The sequence below is a fragment of the Caenorhabditis remanei genome, chromosome III (genome assembly GCF_010183535.1).
Source record: "Caenorhabditis remanei strain PX506 chromosome III, whole genome shotgun sequence".
Classification (NCBI taxonomy): domain Eukaryota; kingdom Metazoa; phylum Nematoda; class Chromadorea; order Rhabditida; family Rhabditidae; genus Caenorhabditis; species Caenorhabditis remanei.
The window spans coordinates 1,383,609-1,405,240 of record NC_071330.1 but is presented as its reverse complement, the minus strand read 5'-3'; the positions used below and the strand labels follow the sequence as shown (position 1 = coordinate 1,405,240).

The 21,632-nt window shown below is 40.0% G+C and overlaps 7 protein-coding genes across 7 annotated transcripts; 5 read left to right on the top strand and 2 right to left on the bottom strand.

The window, feature by feature from the left end:
* Positions 1 to 177: 177 nt before the first annotated feature.
* Positions 178 to 723, bottom strand: GCK72_008418 (uncharacterized protein; the record flags this gene model as incomplete). Its single annotated transcript, XM_003094584.2, has 2 exons — positions 178 to 561; positions 610 to 723. 2 exons carry the CDS (start codon positions 721 to 723, stop codon positions 178 to 180), a joined length of 498 nt encoding a protein of 165 aa, XP_003094632.2.
* Positions 724 to 1,857: 1,134 nt separating this feature from the next.
* Positions 1,858 to 2,404, top strand: GCK72_008417 (uncharacterized protein; the record flags this gene model as incomplete). Its single annotated transcript, XM_003094603.2, has 2 exons — positions 1,858 to 1,971; positions 2,021 to 2,404. The coding sequence occupies 2 exons, from the start codon at positions 1,858 to 1,860 to the stop codon at positions 2,402 to 2,404; spliced, it is 498 nt and encodes a 165-aa protein (XP_003094651.2).
* A 1,298-nt stretch (positions 2,405 to 3,702) lies between these two features.
* Positions 3,703 to 4,248, top strand: GCK72_008416 (uncharacterized protein; the record flags this gene model as incomplete). Its single annotated transcript, XM_003094594.2, has 2 exons — positions 3,703 to 3,816; positions 3,865 to 4,248. The coding sequence occupies 2 exons, from the start codon at positions 3,703 to 3,705 to the stop codon at positions 4,246 to 4,248; spliced, it is 498 nt and encodes a 165-aa protein (XP_003094642.1).
* A 1,148-nt stretch (positions 4,249 to 5,396) lies between these two features.
* Positions 5,397 to 5,943, top strand: GCK72_008415 (uncharacterized protein; the record flags this gene model as incomplete). The annotated part of the gene is made up of 2 exons (XM_053726814.1): positions 5,397 to 5,510; positions 5,560 to 5,943. The coding sequence occupies 2 exons, from the start codon at positions 5,397 to 5,399 to the stop codon at positions 5,941 to 5,943; spliced, it is 498 nt and encodes a 165-aa protein (XP_053586391.1).
* An 869-nt stretch (positions 5,944 to 6,812) lies between these two features.
* On the bottom strand, positions 6,813 to 10,408 carry GCK72_008414 (uncharacterized protein; the record flags this gene model as incomplete). The annotated part of the gene is made up of 6 exons (XM_053726813.1): positions 6,813 to 6,887; positions 7,074 to 7,508; positions 8,931 to 9,091; positions 9,922 to 10,057; positions 10,111 to 10,237; positions 10,290 to 10,408. The coding sequence occupies 6 exons, from the start codon at positions 10,406 to 10,408 to the stop codon at positions 6,813 to 6,815; spliced, it is 1,053 nt and encodes a 350-aa protein (XP_053586390.1).
* Positions 10,409 to 11,913: 1,505 nt separating this feature from the next.
* On the top strand, positions 11,914 to 14,091 carry GCK72_008413 (uncharacterized protein; the record flags this gene model as incomplete). Its single annotated transcript, XM_003094607.2, has 4 exons — positions 11,914 to 11,996; positions 12,047 to 12,203; positions 13,140 to 13,307; positions 14,017 to 14,091. The coding sequence occupies 4 exons, from the start codon at positions 11,914 to 11,916 to the stop codon at positions 14,089 to 14,091; spliced, it is 483 nt and encodes a 160-aa protein (XP_003094655.2).
* A 1,284-nt stretch (positions 14,092 to 15,375) lies between these two features.
* Positions 15,376 to 21,520, top strand: GCK72_008412 (uncharacterized protein; the record flags this gene model as incomplete). The annotated part of the gene is made up of 6 exons (XM_003094601.2): positions 15,376 to 15,510; positions 16,797 to 17,048; positions 17,773 to 17,879; positions 18,648 to 18,757; positions 19,550 to 19,776; positions 21,428 to 21,520. 6 exons carry the CDS (start codon positions 15,376 to 15,378, stop codon positions 21,518 to 21,520), a joined length of 924 nt encoding a protein of 307 aa, XP_003094649.2.
* Between the last annotated feature and the right edge of the window lie 112 nt (positions 21,521 to 21,632).

The following is a 21,632-nucleotide window of genomic DNA, read 5'->3' as shown; positions in this document are numbered from 1 at the left end:
AGGACAGAATATATCATAAGTCTCTTTATTTGGAATGAAAATCGGTAGTTTACGACATTTACACAAAAAAACACAGAAATAACGAGCTTAATAGAAGATTCTGGAAGCCCGGGGCTATCACAGAAGACGAGTGAAGGGAAGAGACTTATGATTAATCGATAATTCGGGAGAGAGCGCTTAGTTTCCCTCGAAGATCTCCTTTGGTGGATGAACCCATCCATCAGCCTCATCGAAGAAGTTGGCCTCTGGTTTACACTCGACTCCAAAGTAAGCGGCGATCTCCTCAATTGACAAAACCTCGACCTTCTTCGCAATGACGAATCCGATGCAGTGCATGAAGTCGGTGCACTCCAAGAAGTTGGCCAACTCGATGATCGACTTGAGCTCATCGAGATCCATAGCATTCGCCTCTGGGAAGTCCTCTGGCTTCGTGTCCCATGAGTCTTCAGCTGGCTTGATGTATTTCAGAATATGAGAGAACAAGAATTCCCCTGATTTCTGTGGGAATGGAATATCGATTGGAGCATCTACAATTGTATCCTCGGTTTCCCAATTGCCGTTCTAAAGGAATATTGATTAATTATTGATTTTTGGTTTTTTTAAACTTACATCTGCCTCGATGGCTCTTGCAATAGCTGGACATTTCTTGATCACTTCTCCACTTTTGAGATCCACAGGCTTATCAGAGTCCTTGAAGTTGATTTTGATCTCGGTAACTGGCATGACTACAGTAGTCGTGAGTTATTAGGGAAATACGGGAGTATGGGGAGGGATGGGGTGTGGGGGATAGACAAGACAAGGAGAGAGAAGACTCAGGGAATACAGGAATAGACAAGAAAGGAGAGCACAAAGTCACCACAAATCGAGAGATGAGATGAGATGAATGAATGAGGGAATACCTGCCTCCTTACATACCCTTTGGACAGATGGGTACGCAGCTTGGGTCTCGAGTGGAAAACGCGCGATGGGGGTTCTGGGAATACTGCCTATGGGAATCTAGGTTATCGGCTCGATGCTATTGAGTGAGGAGGTAAAAAAAGAAAAAGGGAAAATCGAGATTTAGGAGACAATCATACTGTAGATCTCACAAGGGAAGTCTTTAGAGACACCACTTTCAAGCGATCCATAAATTTGGTTACAGGTATTTTCGACCACGATGAATCCATTTCTGCAGTCAAAACCTGCTAAATGTCTCTGTGAGCCGAGATATGAGCTCCCAAACTTTTCATGTGGATACGCTTTTTCCCGTGGAATTTCAAATCGACAAGAAGTATACGCACGATATTCTCATTTTTGCATCGTACGAGCACAGGTAAACCGCTGGAGAACAAATGGAACCGTACGATGGCGTATATACCACCGATCTGGAATTCCATGTGAACAGGCCTGAGTATTTGAAAAGTTTGAGAGCTCATAACTCGGCTCGAACAGAAATTTAGCAGGTTTTGACTGCAGAAATGGACTCCACGTGGTCGAAAATACCTGGAACAAAGTTTATAGGTCTTTTGAAAATGGCGTCTCCAAAGACTTCCCTTGTGAGATCTACAGTATGATTGTCTCCTAAATCTCGATTTTCCCTTTCTCTCTCTTCACCTCCTCACAAGTCGATACCCTAGATTCCCATAGGCAGTATTCCCAGAACCCCCTTCGCGCGTTTTCCACTCGAGACCCAAGCTGCGTACCCATCTGTCCAAAGGATATGTAAGGAGGCAGGTATTCCCTCATTCATTCATCTCATCTCATCTCTCGATTTGTGGTGACTTTGTGCTCTCCTTTCTTGTCTATTCCTGTATTCCCTGAGTCTTCTCTATCCCCCATATTCCCGTATTTCCCTAATAACTCAAGACTACTGTAGTCATGCCAGTTACTGAGATCAAAATCAACTTCAAGGACTCTGATAAGCCTGTGGATCTCAAAAGTGGAGAAGTGATCAAGAAGTGTCCAGCTATTGCAAGAGCCATCGAGGCAGATGTAAGTTTAAAAAACCAAAAATCAATAATTAATCAATATTCTCTTTTAGAACGGCAATTGGGAAACCGAGGATACAATTGTAGATGCTCCAATCGATATTCCATTTCCACAGAAATCAGGGGAATTCTTGTTCTCTCATATTCTGAAATACATCAAGCCAGCTGAAGACTCATGGGACACGAAGCCAGAGGACTTCCCAGAGGCGAATGCTATGGATCTCGATGAGCTCAAGTCGATCATCGAGTTGGCCAACTTCTTGGAGTGCACCGACTTCATGCACTGCATCGGATTCGTCATTGCGAAGAAGGTCGAGGTTTTGTCAATTGAGGAGATCGCCGCCTACTTTGGAGTCGAGTGTAAACCAGAGGCCAACTTCTTCGATGAGGCCGATGGATGGGTTCATCCACCAAAGGAGATCTTCGAGGGAAACTAAGCGCTCTCTCCCGAATTATCGATTAATCATAAGTCTCTTCCTTCACTCGTCATCTGTGATAGCCCCCCGGGCTTCCAGAATCTTTATTTAATCTCATTATTTTTGTGTTTTTTTGTGTAAATGTCGTAAACTATCTGATTTTTATTCCAAATAAAGAGACTTATGATATATTCACTTATTAGAATCCGAAAAGCTAGAAACTAACTTATTGGGGTTACAAATCTCTTGCAACCGCGCTCTATCGAAGCTGAGAGAAATTGCGTGGGAAATTGAGAGACGCAGAGGAAAAGAGGGGAAAAGAGACAAGGGGAGTTTGGTGCAAGATGCAACTGTCGAAATAAAGCTAGTACTAGCTTATTCGTACCAGTTCTAGTCCGGGCAGTTCTACTTTAGGTAGTCCTGATTACCGGCAGCGCCAATCACAGCACCGAAAACTGTGTTGTGATAACAGATCAGGACTAGGAATGATGTTAATCAGCTGTATTAGGTTACGGTAAGAACGCCCTATTGCTGCTCGTCATTCCCACTTGGTTCACAAATTTGAAAGTTTTGCATCGTTTTTCTATTCAAATTCCGTCAATCTAACAATATTGTCTTGGTGTTTGCGGACTTTTACTTGAATATCAGACCCCGACTCTTCAAAACTGCACGGTTTTCGCACAACCTTTCAAAACGCAGATTTTTTTCGTCTGACAAGAAAAATCTGTTCTGTGACACCTGTTTTGGGGGCGGGGCGTCAAATTCAAAGTCCGCAAACATCTCATTCCGGCAATATCTAAGAACTTTGACGGGAGCTTCCACGCCAGCACGAGTAATTGCGCCAAATGCACGCCAGCCTTGGCACGATGCCCCAATCACCTCTACCGTAATCGTTCATCAGTAGGGCGCACTTTGAGTTTTAATCTGGTACACACTTTTCGCGCGATTCGGGTACGGTACCTGTGAAGAAGGGTCCGACAGGAAAATTGTGTTCTAACTTCTGTTTTAGGGGTGGGGCTTTATTTTAGTTATCTTCCCTCTCCCAAACGCACTCACCTTATCTTCCCAGAACCCCCTTCGCGCGTTTTCCACTCGAGACCCAAGCTGCGTACCCATCTGCCCAAAGGGTATGTAAGGAGGCAGGTATTCCCTCATTCATTCATCTCATCTCATCTCTCGATTTGTGGTGACTTTGTGCTCTCCTTTCTTGTCTATTCCTGTATTCCCTGAGTCTTCTCTCTCCTTGTCTTGTCTATCCCCCACACCCCATCCCTCCCCATACTCCCGTATTTCCCCAAGTTCTCAAGACTACTGTAGTCATGCCAGTTACTGAGATCAAAATCAACTTCAAGGACTCTGATAAGCCTGTGGATCTCAAAAGTGGAGAAGTGATCAAGAAATGTCCAGCTATTGCAAGAGCCATCGAGGCGGATGTAAGTTTGAAAAAACCAAAAATCAATAATTAATCAATATTCCTTTAGAACGGCAATTGGGAAACCGAGGATACAATTGTAGATGCTCCAATCGATATTCCATTCCCACAGAAATCAGGGGAATTCTTGTTCTCTCATATTCTGAAATACATCAAGCCAGCCGAGGACTCATGGGACACGAAGCCAGAGGACTTCCCAGAGGCGAATGCTATGGATCTCGATGAGCTCAAGTCGATCATCGAGTTGGCCAACTTCTTGGAGTGCACCGACTTCATGCACTGCATCGGATTCGTCATTGCGAAGAAGGTCGAGGTTTTGTCAATTGAGGAGATCGCCGCCTACTTTGGAGTCGAGTGTAAACCAGAGGCCAACTTCTTCGATGAGGCCGATGGATGGGTTCATCCACCAAAGGAGATCTTCGAGGGAAACTAAGCGCTCTCCCGAATTATCGATTAATCATAAGTCTCTTCCTTCACTCGTCATCTGTGATAGCCCCCCGGGCTTCCAGAATCTTTATTTAATCTCATTATTTTTGTGTTTTTTTGTGTAAATGTCGTAAACTACCTGATTTTTATTCCAAATAAAGAGACTTATGATATATTCACTTATTAGAATCCGGAAAGCTAGAAACTAACTTATTGGGGATATAAATCTCTTGCAACCGCGCTCTATCGAAGCTGAGAGAAATTGCGTGGGAAATTGAGAGACGCAGAGGAAAAGAGGGGAAAAGAGACAAGGGGAGTTTGGTGCAAGATGCAACTGTCGAAATAAAGCTAGTACTAGCTTATTCGTACCAGTTCTAGTCCGGGCAGTTCTATTTTAGGTAGTCCTGATTACCGGCAGCGCCGATCACAGCACCGAAAACTGTGTTGTGATAGTGGATCAGGACTAGGAATGGTCTTAATCAGCTGTATTAGGTTACGGTAAGAACGCCCTATTGCTGGTCGTCGTGCCCCCCTGGTTCACAAATTTGAAAGTTTTGCATCGTTTTTCTATTCAAATTCCGTCAATCTAACAATATTGGTGTTTGCGGACTTTTACTTGAATATTAGACCCCGACACTTAAAAACTGCACGGTTTTCGCACAACCTTTCAAAGCGCAGATTTTTTTTGTCTGACAAGAAAAATCTGTTCTGTGACACCTGTTTTGGGGGCGGGGCATCAAATTCAAAGTCCGCAAACATCTCATTTCGGCAATATCTAAGAACTTTGACGGGAGCTTCCACGCCAGCACGAGTAATCGCGCCAAATGCACGCCAGCGTTGGCACGATGCCCCCATCACCTCTACCGTATTCGTTCATCAGTAGGGCGCACTTTGAGTTTTAATCTGGTACACACTTTTCGCGCGATTCGGGTACGGTACCTGTGAAGAAGGGTCCGACAGGAAAATTGTGTTCTAACTTCTGTTTTAGGGGTGGGGCTTTATTTTAGTTATCTTCCCTCTCCCAAACGCACTCACCTTATCTTCCCAGAACCCCCATCGCGCGTTTTCCACTCGAGACCCAAGCTGCCGTATTCCCTGAGTCTTCTCTATCCCCCTATTTCCGTATTTCTCCAAGTTCTCACGACTACTGTAGTCATGCCGGTGACTGAGATTAAAATCAACTTCAAGAACTCCGATAAGCCTGTGGATCTCAAGAGTGGAGAAGTGATCAAGAAATGTCCGGCTATTGCAAGAGCCATCGAGGCAGATGTAAGTTTAAAAAACCAAAAATCAATAATTAATCAATATTCTCTTTTAGAACGGCAATTGGGAAACCGAGGATACAATTGTAGATGCTCCAATCGATATTCCATTCCCACAGAAATCAGGGGAATTCTTGTTCTCTCATATTCTGAAATACATCAAGCCAGCTGAAGACTCATGGGACACGAAGCCAGAGGACTTCCCAGAGGCGAATGCTATGGATTTGGAAGAGCTCAAGTCGATCATCGAGTTGGCCAACTTCTTGGAGTGCACCGACTTCATGCACTGCATCGGATTCGTTATCGCGAAGAAGGTCGAGGTTTTGTCAATTGAGGAGATCGCCGCTTACTTTGGAGTCGAGTGTAAACCAGAGGCCAACTTCTTCGATGAGGCCGATGGATGGGTTCATCCACCAAAGGAGATCTTCGAGGGAAACTAAGCGCTCTCCATCAATATCAATTAATCATAAGTCTCTTCCTTCACTCGTCTTCTGTGATAGCCCCCGGGCTTCCAGAATCTTTATTTAATCTATGTAATCTCGTCATTTCTGTCTGTTATATTATTTTATACTATCATTCCAAATAAAGAGACTTAGGATATATTCTGTTCTTTGTTTTCAACTTGCACCTATAAGAATCCGGGAAAAGAGAAGAGACTATGGCTTATTGTGGTTATAAATCTCTTGCAACAGCGCTCTACCGAAACTCAAAGAAATAGCGTGAGAAATGAAGAAGCGCAGAGGAAAAGAGACAACAGGAATCGATTAATAGATGTTTAAACGTTATATTAAAGCGATTAGATCTGGGTTGTTTGACGCACGTTGAGGACCAGGCTACCTATGCGAACACGCTCTAACGAGAAACTACGTGCAAATGAAAATATTTTCACGAATCCTAAAATGTTCTGTAGGAAAATAGATTCTAATGCTCATCGCCACGTATTGCGGACCACGTCTTTTTCAGAGCGCGTTTGCATAGGTAGCATGGGCCTCAACGTGTTGACGGTTCTTATTCGTACCGGTAATTATTTGGGCGGTTGAGCGCAGTTCTAATCACTTTTCGGTAATTTACCGGTAAATTTTTGGTGAAATTTACCAAAGCTTGGTGAAATTTACCAAAAAATTATTTTACAATATTGTCTTAAACTTTTACTTGAATATCAGACCCCGACACTTCTAAACTGCACGCTTTTCGCGCAACCTTTGAAATCGCAGTTTTTTTCGTCTGACATGAAAATCTGTTCCGTGACTCCTGTTTTGGGGGCGGGGCATTGAATTCAAAGTCCACAAACACCACATTTCGGCAATAACTAAGAACTTTGACGGGAGCTTCCACGCCAGCACGAGTAATCGCGCCAAATGCACGCCAGCCTTGGCATGGAACCCTGAACACCTCTTCCGTAATCGTCCCGTTCATCAGTAAAGCGCGCTTGCAATTTAAATTTTTATCTGGTAGACACTTTTCGCGCGATTCGGGTACGGTACCTGTGAAAAAGGGTCCGGCGGCCGGTAAAATGTGTTCTGACTTCTGTTTTGGGGGCGGAGCTTAATCCCCTCCCAAAGGCACTCACCTTATTCTCAATACACGCCTTCGCACACTCTGCCACATCATCCACAACCATCTCCTGTTCGTCGTGCTTGAACAACTCGAATCCCTCAGTTCTCAAAAATGTCGATTGTTTTCCACGTGGACAATTGTCATCCGGAGAGATTTCAGAAGACGTCGATGAAACTGTTATATCCTCTATCTTTTCAGTTGTCACACTCTCTGTCTCATCCTCATCTCGCTTATCAGTATTCGTGGCCAGTGCTATAATTGGAGCGGACGGTGGAGGACTTGGTGGGGAGATCTCTTCAGAATCCGAGTCTTCATTAGTGGATCGAGACACAGAGTTGATGAGAGAGAGGCAATGAACGATATCGGTTGGTTCGAAGTAGTCACGGGTTTGGAATTTTAGAAGACGGGCGGGCGCTTGGTCTCCAACATGAGCGAAGAGATCACACACCTGAAAACTGATGGTTTTAAAATGTTGTTTTCTAATGAAAATGGTAAATTTAAAATTTTGGTGTGCAGAGCTGTGCGGAAATAGTTTTTAGAAAAACGGAAGTCGGAAGGCGCACAACGGTTGCCACGGTGCCAAAAAAGACTTGGCTGAGCGCCAAGAAATTCTATGTTTATTTGTCGTTTCTTTCGATAGAAACCGCGACGCGCACGCAACGCGACTCGAAAAAAAAATCAAATACGTTCGTTTCGGACCTTACGCCTCGGACTGCCGTGCCTTCCGTTTTCCGCCATTTCAAGATTTTTTCGCATTTTAGGAGAATTTTATAAATTTTATTGGTAGAAAACGACTGAGCAATTTTTGAAATTTTTTTTTGCTAAGCGCCCTCAGCAGTGTGAAGCGTAAAGTCCGCAACGAAAACATTTGAATTTATTCCGAGTCGCGTTGCGTGCGCGTCGCGGATTATACTGAAAGCTACAACAAATAAACGTAAAATTTGAATTTGTCACCGTGCCAACCGTTGTGCAACGGAGAGCGGTTCCGCGTTCTTACGCCTCGCATTCCTGTGTGCCCCTTTGAGCTACAGTAAGAATTTGAACTGCTAAAGCGTCAGTAATCTCTTGGAGTAAGTTGAAGATGCTATGAAAATCGTCTTCTAAAAATAACTTTTTATTCCGGGCATTTCAAATTTCCGAAAAGGAAATTTCTTCCATGCAACTCTGCTAGGGGCATCACTCACGTAATTGATGGGCGAACTGCGCTATCATAGGGCAGTTTGCGGGGCCCGATCCCCGCGAATTGCCTGTCCAGTAGCTGCCCATTCCTAGCGCCGCCTGCCCCAACTCATGCCTGATCTCGCGTCACAGCTGCCCACCTTCGCGCATCGACTGCCCATCGCCGCGCATTACCTGCCCAGTAGCTGCCCATCACCTGTCCAAGCGCATTATTACCATACTTGCAAACCGGACCGAAACGGGCCGACACGGGCCGGCACGTAACTCGCTTTAAAACGCAATATTATGAGCCGAAAAATATACCAAAATGTAGATCTCGACGAGTTCTATGTCCGTGATCCACTACGGGCCGGGTGGCTATTCCTTAATATGCCGCGGGCCGGGCTAGAATGGCCCGCGGCAAATGAAAGAATAGTCATGCGGCCCGTAGTGGGTCACGGAGATAGAACTCGTCGAGATCTACATTTTGGTATATTTTTCAGCTAAAACAACTCAATTCGAAGCGAGTTACGCTCCGGCTCGTGTCGGCCCCGTTTCTGCCCGATTTGCAAGCATGGGCATTACTATCATTTCAAGAGTGGCTCAGTCCACCCCTCCGCTTGACAAGTCTTCTTTTTGTTTCCATCCATGCCCCGCTTCTCTCAAAAACCGTCTCCTCCTCCTCCCCCCCCATCAAAGCACTACTACTCACCCGATTCACATTGTCATAAACGAACGATCGACAACTATAAACACCGATTTGGCTATTGAGACAGTGCGATTTGCAGTGAATTAATCCCGTCGATGAGCGTCTTTCGTATGGTTGAGCGTTCACGATTATCGAGTTCTCGTATCGACGGAAGCATGGATCACCTGTAAGCAAAAAGGAGAGTTTGGGGTGTGGAGTAAGTGCGCTCTACTGATAAACACGATGGGTTACGGTAGCCAATTTTCGAAATTTCAGTGGATTAGTAAAAACAGCAAAGTCTGGCGTGTCTTCGGCGCGTTTTTTGTGATCACGCGATTGGAAACTTTTGTCAAAGATCTTTGCAAGGTAATACACATATTCCGCCAGGCTGGGGCGCCTGCGGCGCGTTTTCTTTTTACTACTACGTTTGAGTTCATCTGAAGCCATTTTTGGGCAAATTTTTTTTAACTTGCCGAAATTATTACTAAGGTAGGGCAAGATCTCTTACATGTTCTATATAATACACATAAATCTGGTAAGTCTGGCGCGCCTCCGGCGCGTTTTCCTTTAGCTACGTCAATCGAGTTCACGAAAAGCCATTTTTATCAATTTTTGAACAAAATGGAAAATTTGCTCAAGTGTTTACTAAGGTACGACAAAACCCTAGACGGATTCTATGTACTACACATAAATCTGGTTAGTCTGGCGCGCCTCCGGCGCGGTTTCTTGTTGGTACCCTGAAACCAGTTCATGTAACGCAATTTTTATCAATTTTTGAGCAAAATAAAAAAGTTTGCAGAAACACTTACTAAGTATGGCAAGTTGTCAAACAGGTTCTACATAATAGACATCTACCTACTAAGTTTGGCGCGCCATCGGCGCGTTTTCTGTGGGATACGCCAATCGAGTTCATTTGAAGCCATTTTTAGCCCAATTTTTGCAAAATTTAAAATTTTCCAATAATGAATTTCAGTGGGAATGTCTGGCGCTCCTTTGACGCGAAAATATATCTTACTCAAGTCTGGAATCCCTGCTATAACTTGGTTATGTTGTGAGTCTGGATCCCGTGCTTTTTGCGATGAATCTGATCGATTTTTCGGCTTCCGAGTCGTTGAGAAATATGGATTTGTATTGGAATTCGCCACTAGGTCCTGGAATTTCAATATTTACCTATAATTTTTTTAAAATTTTGAAAAAATCGCACTTTTTCAGTGAAAACTTGAAAATTTTGTGATTTTTCTTTGTCCTCTTTCCTCAAAATCTCATTCATTCTCGTGAAAAGTGCGTCTGCAGTGGAGGTGGTTGTTCCGATGGGTGGAGGTGTGGGGAATCTGGAATTACTCATAATTTTGTGTGGTGCTGAAATTTGAAAATCCAGATTACGTCTGCAGATGATCGTCGTTTGATGCTTCCTCCTTGTCTGTGATGTCTTCTACGAGGTTAGAAGCATTTGAAGGGAAGAAGAATATCCAAGAAATAAGAATAACTGTGAAAAATCGCATCTGAAATCTTCATGTTATATTTTTAAGTTATAAGAAAAAAAAACAAAAACGAATTGCCCCCACGCAGGATTGAACTACGGACCTTTGGTTTACAAGACCAACGCTCTACCACTGAGCTATAAGGGCGCCGGGAAAGAGGGGAAGCGAGGGCAGTGAAAACACTGTGGGGAAGGGCGCGTGGTGAGACGGGGTGCAATGAAGATGAGTCAAAGAGTTTCGAAGGTTTTGTAAGTTTTGTCCGGATGTCCGGAAAAATGGACACAAGGACACACAGACAGACAGGAAAATGAAAGAAAAGACGGATCTTGAAATGAATGTGACAGGATAAGGATAGAGATACAAATCAAGTGTCAAAACCAAGACACATTTTTTTTGTTTTCTCCACTAGATAAATCTGTCAATGTTTTGACTTGTAAAGTGTTTTGATCTACTCGAGAGATAGAGATAGACAGGGGCGACAGAAATCCCTCCTCCTGGAGACATACAGTTGACTTGTCGAGAAGAAAAGAATTCAGTTTTGAACGAAGAAGATGAAGGGGGAACTAGGTCTCCTCCCCCCGAAGAATTTCAATAGAGAAAACGGAGAGATCATTACGAGTTTGTAGGTGAAGGAGCGGGGGACGAGACCAATTAACCTGGAGACACCAGAACGAATTAGAACTGTCTGCTGCTACGGGGTGTCCTATTAACACATTGTATGTTAAAATGGGGGAGGAAATGGGTTTAAAACGCTCTAAAATGATTGGAAACGGAAGATAAAACAATGCAAAAAAGAAAAAAAACGATGGAAGTTGCGTGGGGGTCGAACCCTGGTAGTGTGTATTGCGGGGCAAAAGCGGTAGCCAGTAGGCTATGCGAGTCACAATCAGCACAAGGGAGAGGCGATATAAGTGCGCGGTGTTTTCAAGGTTTTTTCGAGCAGCGGCTTCATTATATATTTCACAAAATTTATAAAAAATAAAGAAAAAAGAATTTATTTATTTCGAAAGGAATAGGAATATAAAACAAGAAGAAAAAGGATATGAAAAAGAAGACGAATGGCTAAGAATACAATAGAACGGTTGGGCGGATTAATACGGGGTGGTGGGTTTAGAAGAGAATCGGAGGAGTTTTCGAATGAAATCTGACTTGTTTTTTTTTTGCTTTGAAGGGAAATTAGCGACTTTTGTATTGAAAAGAAGATTTGGGATCAAAATGCTATAAAAATGATTTTTTTTTTTCGAAAAATATGAAAAGTTTGAATTTTAGGATTTTTTTTTGCAATTCCAATTTTAAAACTGATTTAAAATTATATAAAAACACTGAAAACTGCTAAAAATCTATAGATTTATAAACGAAAACCCCTTTTTTAAATGTTATTTGTAAGGAAAAAAACTAAATTTGAAAAACCGCCAAAAAAAACCTGGTGGCCGAGCTTGCGTTTCCTCTTCCACCTCACTTCGGCCACCATTTCCAAATTTTTTACATCATTTTCCTCTATTTTCCACCGATTTTCAGCCGAAAAAATGGGCCAAGAACGTCTCGACAACGCGAATCCAGTGTTATTCGACTCGAAACCACGTCATCGACCTGTTACAGGCACTGAACGGTTTGATTTTATTGATTTTTAGCCCAAAATTTGAGAAAATTGGTTTTCAGCGATGAAAGTGTGGAAGATCCGATCGATTCGTGGGAGATTTTTGATCTGATCAGAGATATAAATGATCCGGAGCATCCGTACACTTTGGAGCAATTAAATGTGGTTCAGGAGGAGCTGATTAAGGTTTTTATCGATGAGGAGGAGACTTTTGTCAAGGTTTGTATGGAAATTGTGGTTTTTAGGGTGAAAACGATGGAAATCAGTCGGAATAAGCTGAAAATAAGTGAAAATTCGATGTTTTTGACCCGGAAAATGTGTTTTTAAGCAAAAATCGAATTATTTTGCTTTTTTTCAATGAATTTTTTATTTTTAGTGACGATGAGTAGTTTTTGGTATGAAAACATTGAGAAACAGTGAAATTGAGCTGAAAACAAGTGGAAAATAAGCGAAAAATCAAAGTTTTTGGCGCGAAAACTGTATTTTCAGAATGAAAAACTTCAATAATTGCATTTTTTTTTGAAGAAATTTTGATTTTTGATCTGAAAATAGAGAAAAATGAGTAAAATCCTAGATTTTCGATCCAGAAAATTAATTTTTCGGCTAGAAAATCATTATTTACAACAGTTTTTGTCAAAATTTCGATTTTGAGACACCAAGCAGTGGAGAAACAGCAGGAATATGCGGAAAAATATAAAAAATCGAGGTTTTTGAGCCGAAAAAAGGGTTTTTATGACAGGAAACCCAGATTTCTGTTCAGAAATAGTGAAAAAGAACAATTCTTGATGTTAAAACAGTAAAAAACACATAAAATTTAAGCGGAAAACTTATAAAAACCAACTATTTTTTTCAAAAATTGCTGAAAATGACTTCACATGAACTGGTTCGGCGTAACCTTAAGAAAACGCGCCGAAGGCGCGCCAGACATTGCTGTTTCTACTAACTTTTCTATTTTCTCTCAATATTTTGAGTTTTTCTCTAGAAAACATGGTTTAATAGGTTCAAAACCTTAAAAACTCAGTTTATAGCTCCATTTCCCTCCCCAAAACCGCCCATTTTCAGCTCATATGATTCAGAAGTCTGAAATTCTTTTTTATAAAATTTTGAGCTAAAAATTTCTGAATTTCCTGACTGAAAATCACTCATGATTTTCAGGTAAACTTCACGCCGACAATTCCCCACTGCAGTATGGCAACACTCATCGGATTGGCGATTCGAGTGAAACTGTTGAGATGTTTGCATCCGAAAGTCAAAGTGGCCGTCTCGATTACACCTGGATCACATTCCACAGAAGAATCCATCAATCGACAGTTGGCTGATAAGGTTTGGGGGAAATTTAATGGAAATTAAACATTTTTCTTCAAATTCACGAAAAATTTCTATTTGGAAAATGACAAAACAGGATTTCCACTCATTTTACCGAAAATTTGAGCTCTATTGCTCAAAAAATTCATAATTTCCATCAGAATTTTAGCCATTTTTCTACCAAAGCACTTGTAAATAGTCGAAGTTCAGTTCAAAACTCGGATTTCCACTCTAAAATCACCATTTTCTTCTTAAAAATTATATTTTTCCGTTATTTTTATATCAAAAAAACTTATTTGAAAAGGGTTTTCACTGAAAATAGCCGGTTTTCTTGCTTGGTAACAGCTGGTTTGGTGAAAATGTGAGCTATTTCGCTTAAAAAACGCATAATTTCCAAAAAATGTTTGCACGGCCCGCCTCTTCCAACCGCGCTCTACCGAAACTGAAGAAAATAGTGTGCAAAATTGAGAGACGCAGAGAGGAAGAGACAATTTTCAACAAGATTTTGGTGGAGCGCAGTTGCAAGAACTGTGCTGCGCTAAGAAATCGTAAAAATATCTGAAATTTGTCTAAAAATCAGGATTTTTAGTCATTTTTCTATCAAAATGCTCGTAAAAACTGAGATTTTTCAGCTCAAAATCCGGATTTTTCCTCGAAAATAGCAGGTTTTCTTGTCAAAAATCAAAAATTTCTGATTTTTCCCCTAATCTCCTCCATTTTCTTCCAGGAACGAGTCGCCGCGGCGATGGAGAATCAAGGATTGATGCATGCTGTCAATGAGTGTCTCAGAGTTCCAGAATAGGTCAAATTTATTCTGAAAATCCATTTCTTTTATATTTTGCTCAAAATTGTGAATCCTGGTTCTGAAAATCCTCAATCTTCCATCTTCCAAATTCGACCAATAAAAATTACTCGGTTTTCAGCCTCTTTCACTCATTTTTAGACATAAAATCGCTAGAAATTCGATAAATACTCTTTTTTCCACTAAAAATCCCAAAATTCCCTTAAAAATCTGTAGAAATCAGAAGAAAAATGCTGAAAAATGGAGTTTTTCGAAACTTATTGAGCAGTCGGACGTTTTCAACGAAGAAGGCGAAGGGGAACTTGAATCGGTGAGCTTTTGAGTTAAAAATTACAGAAAATATCGAAATTTTGCTCAAAAAATGAGATTTTCATCAGAAAATGCCAAAAAAAACATGTTTTATACCTATACCGTAAAAACTGTATTTGAGGTGCATGCAACTCTATTGTTCAACGGGTCCGTCGGAGTGCAACTCTATTAGAGGGGCAATTAAAATAGAGGGTGCACCTCTATTTTTCGTCAACGAATTCGCCCGACCTCGATACACAACTATCTTTTGAATTTGTTTGACTTCATTAGTTTTTTATGCCGAATTCATCGAACTTCTACGTAAAAAACGGAAAAAATCCTGATTTTTTATAGCAAACTACGTTTTTGACAACAAAAACGCTGAAATAGTATTATGAGAAAACTGTTCGGAGTCAGATAATGATAATATTAGGCAAAAGTGAAAATCGCTGGAGGGCAACTGTATTAGAGGGGCAACTCAATTAGAGGGTGCACCTCTATTGTTCAAACGGTCCGTCGGAGGGCACCACTATTAGAGGGGCAATTCAAATAGAGGGGCACTTCAAATAGAGTTTTTACGGTATTTCAGTTTTTTCATCAAAATCAAGTTCAGAAATTCGAGAAAAAACGACTTTCCCGCTATTTTTATCCCAAAAAACCTTTTTTTTTGTCTCAAAAACTGTATTTATTTCATATTTTTGAAACAAAAATGGATTTTTTGTATGAAAAGTACCATAAATGTTGCTTAAATTTCAATTTTTCTGGTCTAAAATGGAATATTCGATTCGAAAATGCTGTTTCTAGTGTTTTTTCACCGAAAAAACAGTTTTCAGACCTCAAAAATCCCATTTTTCGGTCATTTTTACCGTAAAAATCGGATTTTCACTCTCAAAATCCCCCTTACCCATTTCCAGATACATCCAACGTCAATCGTCTGACGAGTTCGCCGTGAAAGCCAGAGAACACAATTATCGAGCGAGAAGTGCATTCAAATTGATGGAAATTGATGAGAAATTCAAATTTTTGAAGCCGGAGAGTACTGTAATTGATATAGGGTGTGCACCTGGTTCATGGATTCAAGTGGTTGTCGAGAAGTGTCCGAATGGATATGTTTTGGGTGTGGATTTACAGGTAATTGTGGGGAATTTCAGGGGGAAATTGCACTTTTTTGTCGAAAAATTTATTAAAAACGAGCTGTTTTAATGAAAAAATCGTTAAAAGTCATCAAAAAACGGAATTTTTGCAATCGGGATTCTGTATTCTGGATTCTAGATTCTAAAACCTGGATCCTGGTTTTTGAATTCTTGGTTCCAGATTGTGCATTCTGAATTGCAGTTTTTTGATTCTGTATTCTGAAATCTGAATCATAGATTCTGGATTCTGAATCCTGGTATCGGAATTCTGGATTCTGAGCCTCGGATCCTAGATTCTAAATACCGGATTCCGGATTCTGGATTCTGAATCTTAGATTCCGGATTCTGTATTCCCGTATTTGGATTCTCGATTCATTCCTCCAGATTCTGGTTTATAAAGACCACATTCTGAATCCTTATTTTCGGATTCTGAATTCTTGAATTTGTATTCTGAATCTCAAATTCCGGACTCTGATTCTTAGATTCTAAATCCTGGATTCTGAGTTCTCGCTTTTCGGATTTTGAATACTAGTTTCTAGATTTCGGATTCAAAAATCAGGATTCTGAATCCCCAATTCAGGATTCAAGAGTCTAGTTTCTCGATTCGGAATTCTGAATACTGGATTCTCAGAATTGGTATCTGAATTTTGAAATTCTGGAATCTGAATCCCGGGTTCTAGATTCTGAATTCTCGCTTTTCGGATTTTGAATATTAGATTCTACATTCCGGATTCAGAATTCTGGATTCTAAATCCTAGACTCTGGTTTCTGGATTTTAAATTTCGAATTCTGAATATTAGATTCCAGATTCTGAATTCTGATTCTGGATTCTGGATTCTTGATTCTGAATTCTGAATTCTGATTCTGAATTCTGATTCTGGATTCTGGATTCTGAATTCTGAATTCTGATTCTGGATTCTTGATTCTGGATTCCCCGATTTGGATTTTCGATTCACTTCTCCAGATTCTGGTTTCTGGATTCTAGAATTCAGACTCTGAAATCCTGGATTCTGGATTCTGGTTTCTTTTTCCTGGATTCTGGATTATGAAGGCCATATTCTGAATCCTCGGTTTCGGTTTCGGCAATCTTGAGTTTGGATTCTGAATCTCAGATTCCGGATTCTGATTCTTAGATTCTTAATCCTGGATTCCGGATTCTAAATTCTGGACTCTGAAGCCCCAATCCAGGATTCTAGATTCTGAATTCGGAAACTCAGATCTTGATTTCTAGATTCTGAATTCTGAATCCCCGATCCCCACCCTCTTCATTCCCTCATCTTCCAGAACGTTCTCCCCATCCGTGGTGCCGAAATTCTCTCCCAATCCGATGTCACATCTCCAGAAGTCCATCTGAAAATCCGAGAAAAACTCAAAAATCGTGAACTCGACGTCGTCCTGAGTGATATGGCACCGAATCCAACCGGCGACAATGCGACGGATCATTTGAGGCTTATCGAGTTGTGTCGCACCGTTTTCAGGCTGTTTTCAGAAGAGAATTGCATTGAATTGAAGAGAAATGGAGTGTTTTTGTGTAAAGTTAGTCTAAAATACCTCCAAAAAGTGACTTTTTTGATTGATTTTGGATGAAATTCGTCGGAATTATGGAATTTTTCGTTGTTTTTCGGTAAAAAACCTTCAAATACCACTTTCCAGCTCCAAAAATGAGCAGAAACGACCAGTGTCATGTCGTGGCCGAACTTTTCATAATTTTGGGTTTCTAGGCCACATTCCCCCATCAAATTGAGAGAAACTGAATGAAGAATGTGGCCTAGAAACTCGAAAAGATGGAAAGTTCGGCCAGGTGACTATTTTTACTCATTTTTGAGTTAAATTGCTTAAATTTTCGTAATTTTTGACAGGTTTTCATCCAGATCTGGGACGGTTTGTTTTTGTGTAAAGTTAGTGGAAATATTTGTGAAAAATGCCTCTAAAAAGTGACGTTTTGATTGATTTTGGATGAAATTCGTCAAAAATTTGGGAATTTTTCGTTGTTTTTTGTTAAAAAACCCTCAAAGACCATTTTCCAGCTTCAAAAATGAGCCGAAACGGCCAGTGTCTTGTCGTGGCCGAACTATTCATAATTTTGGGTTTCTAGGTCACGTAGAGGCGTGGCCTAGAAATCCAATGATGAAAAGTTCGGCCAGGACAAGACAGTGGTCATTTCGGTTCGTTTTTTGAGCTTTTTTGGAGTTTTTAGATGAAAATCGATAAAATTTTCACCCAAAATCAACATAAAAGTTCAAAATTTCCTTATTTTCAGATTTGGGACGGCGCGGCACGTGGTGACTTCATTCGAGAACTCTCAGAACGTTTCGCGACGGTGAAGACGGTGAAACCGACGGCGTGTCGAGATAATAGTGCGGAAATGTATCTGTTTTGTAGGGGATTTAAATGAGTTTTTGAAAATAAATGAATTTTTACTTTTTTTGGTTGATTTTGGTGATTTTTGAATGTTTTTTTCGGTGTTTTAACCCGATTTTTATCTCTAAATTTGTTTCAGATTCGATTGGATTGTAGATTCTAGATTCTGGATTTCAGAATTCCGGATTCTCAGTTTTAGAATCTAGATTCTGGATTCTGAAATCATGATTCTGAATTCTCGATACCAGATTCTTCTGGAATCTAGAACCTAGTTTCAGGATTCTGAGGATCTGAATTCCAAATTCGGGATTCTTGATTTCAGATTCCAGATTCTGGATTCTGAATTTTAGAATCTAGAACCTGGATTCTGAATTCTCGGTTCCAGATTCTGGATTCTGAGGTTCCTGATTCTAGATTCTCAAGACCACATTCTGAATTTCGAATTCTTGGTTCGAGTTCCAAATTTCAAATTCTGAGATTCTAAATTCTGGATTCCGAATTCTAGATTCTGAATTCTCGACATCATAGATTCAGGATTCTGAATTCCCGCTTCCAACTTCTGAATCTCAAATTCTAGATCCCGAATTCTGGATTCTGGATTGTGGATTCTGGTTCTTGGTTTCAGATTCCATATTCTGAATTTCCAATTCTTGATTCCTGGATAATTCTGAATTCTGAAAAGTTCAGGATTCAGATTTCTAGAATCCCTGATTCTGAATTCCCCCTTCCAATTTCTGAATCTCATATTCCAGATCCCAAATTCTTCATTTCCAGCCCTCTTCCATCCAAAAGAATGCCGTGGAGAACCGCATTGAAAGTCGTCCTTGCCGCCGGAGAGGCAGTCACCAAAGCTCTCACAAGAGCGGTTCGTGATGAGATTCGACGTAAGGGAATCTGAAGAATTTAAGAGAAAAATAGATTGAAAACTGGAAAACGGCTTCTTTTTGTGATTTAGACATAGTTTTGGCTGAAAATCACTAAAAAAAAGACCAATTTTTCAGGAAATATCAGCAAAAATGGCAGATTTTTTGCAATATTTTTCTGAAAAAAGGTGAAATTTTGGGTGAAAAGTCGAAAAATCCTATTTGTATAACCGATTTTGGGATGTTTCGGCTCGAAATCACAAGAAAACACCAATTTAATTAAATTTTTCGACAAAAATTTGATATTTTATGGGAAAAAATCATTGAAAAGCCAATTTCATTACTGAGAACTCCGAAAAATAACTGATTTTTCAGCGATTTTTCGGAAATTTCTGCTAAGAATCTCTAGAAAACGTCAGACTCTAGAAACCATTTTTTTTCTGAAAAAACCAATTTTCTGAGTAAAAAATTTGAAAAAAAAGAGCTAATTTTTAACAATTTCTCACCAATTTCGTTTGAAATTTGCAGATTTTCAGCATTTTTCTGGAATTAAGACTGAAAACCACTGAAAAATGTCTATTTTCTCAAATTTTAGAAGGAAAAGTTTGATAATTTCAGTGAAAAACCATCTCTTTTTGAAAAAATCTTGAAAAAATGAGTTATTTTTCAGCAGTTTCTCTGAAATTTTACCTCAAAACTGCCAAAAAATCGTGAAAAAACGCGATTTTCAGCTTGAAAACCATAGAAATTGCGATTTTCCGGCTGAAAATCAGCCTGAAATTACTCAAAAATCAGCCACGATTATATTTCCAGAAACACAACAAGCGGCCGCCCGTCACGCGACTGCAACGGGACAAACGGCGAGTGAGACGAAAGAAAATGCGAATGCGAATGCGAAATTGGGCATCTCATTGGAGGAATCACTGCAGATTCTGAATGTGAAGACGCCGTTGAATCGAGAAGACGTCGAGAAGAATTACGAGCATTTGTTCGCGATTAACGATAAAACCAAGGGAGGAACTTTCTATTTGCAGAGCAAGGTACGAGAGAAGACATCCGGATTCATGAAGTTTAGGACAGACACACAGATTTTTTAGGGAAGAATCTGAATCTGAAGGTTATGGATTCTGAATTTTAGCGCTTGGGAAATCAATTCTGAGTTCAAAAATCCGGATTCTAGGCTCTCTGAAAAAGACATCTGGACATCCGGAGATCCCGACAAACAGACAGACAGACAGGGCATAAATATAAGGAATTTCAACTTGAAAAAGCAGATTTTTTCGGAAGTTTTTGCGATTTTTGGAGAAAAAACTGGAAAATGTCAATGAATTTTATACGTTTTTCATTAATTTTCGGTAATTGTACTTGTAAGGTACGTGGAGACATCCGGATCAGGGCTGTGCGAAAAATTTTTTCGGTTTTTTCGGTGGTTTTCGAAAAATTTTGAGGCGAAAAATTTTTCGGACCAAATTTTCAGAAAAAATTTTTCGGTCTAAACTTTTCGAAAAAGTTTTTCGGACGAAAAATTTTCGGATAATTTTCGAAAAAACCGTTCGAAAAATTTTCAACATTTCAACTGAAATTTCAAAATTTAAGTTACAAAAATAGTGATTTTTCGATTTTTTTTCCTGAAATTCTGTACTCAAAAACAGGTTTCTATCAGCCTTTCTTCGAAACACTTACAGTTTTCATACAAATTCAAGATTTTTGCCTCAGAAAAACACATTTTGCAGAGAGTTTTCTGGAAACTTTTTTTTTTTTCGAATTTTTCGGTTTTTTCGGTCAAAACTTTTCGAAAAAAAAAGTTTTTCGATTTTTTTCGGTCCGAAGTTTTCGAAAAAAATAAGTTTTTCGGTTTTTTCGGTACCAAGATTTCGAAAAAAAAGTTTTTCGAAAATTTTTCGGAAACTTTTTTTCGCACTTCATCGGGATTCTGAATTCTGGATTTTGGATTCATGATGTTGGATTTGGGATTCAAAATTCTAGATGTCGGATTCCCGACTCTAAGTCTTAAATTCTACATTTTGTATTCTGGGTCCCAGATTCTGGATTCTGAAATCTGGCCTTGGATTCTAGAATTTTTCTTCAGACACCTTGGATTCTGAATCTTGTCGCCTGGAAAAGCAATTCTGAGTTCAAGAATCCGGATTATAGGCTCTCTGAAAAAGACATCTGGACAGACAGACAGACAGACAGAGAATAAAAGGAATCTCAATTAGAAAAAGTACGAGGAAACATCCGGATTAATGAATTTTAGAATAGACAGACAGATTTTTAACGGAAAATTCTGAATCTGAAGGTTCTGAATTCTGAAAATCTTGATTTCGGGATTCTGAATTTTATTGACTGGGAAATGGATTTTGAAAAGACATCCGGACAGACAGACAGAGCTTCAGTTGTGGACATCAGGATACACAGATAGCCAGACAGACAATCTCTTGGCCATATTTCTATCGAAAATCCCATCGATTGCCATTAATTCGTTGAGATCGATCCTACTAGGGGACATCCAGACATCCGGACACACAGAAAACTGTATCGTTTGGACATCCGGATGTACAGACAGAGAGACAGACGTTACGGTACACGCATTTCATCAAAAATCCTGGTTTTAAATCAGCTTTTTCCTGAAAAATAGCGGTTTTGAATGGAAAAATTCCACTTTTTCCTCATTTTTTTCTATTATTCCAGGTATTCCGTGCCAAAGAGCGAATAGACGAGGAGTTGGGTCGATTGGAGCAAAAATCGGAGGCCAAGAAGGAGGAAAATGCGAAAAATGAATAGAAAATGTGGCCAGAAATATCATAAATCTCTCTCTTTTCTTTGTCTTTTCACCGGTTTTTTGTTCGATTTTTCAGATTTTTTTCTTTAATTTTCAGAAAAATCTGAAAATGTC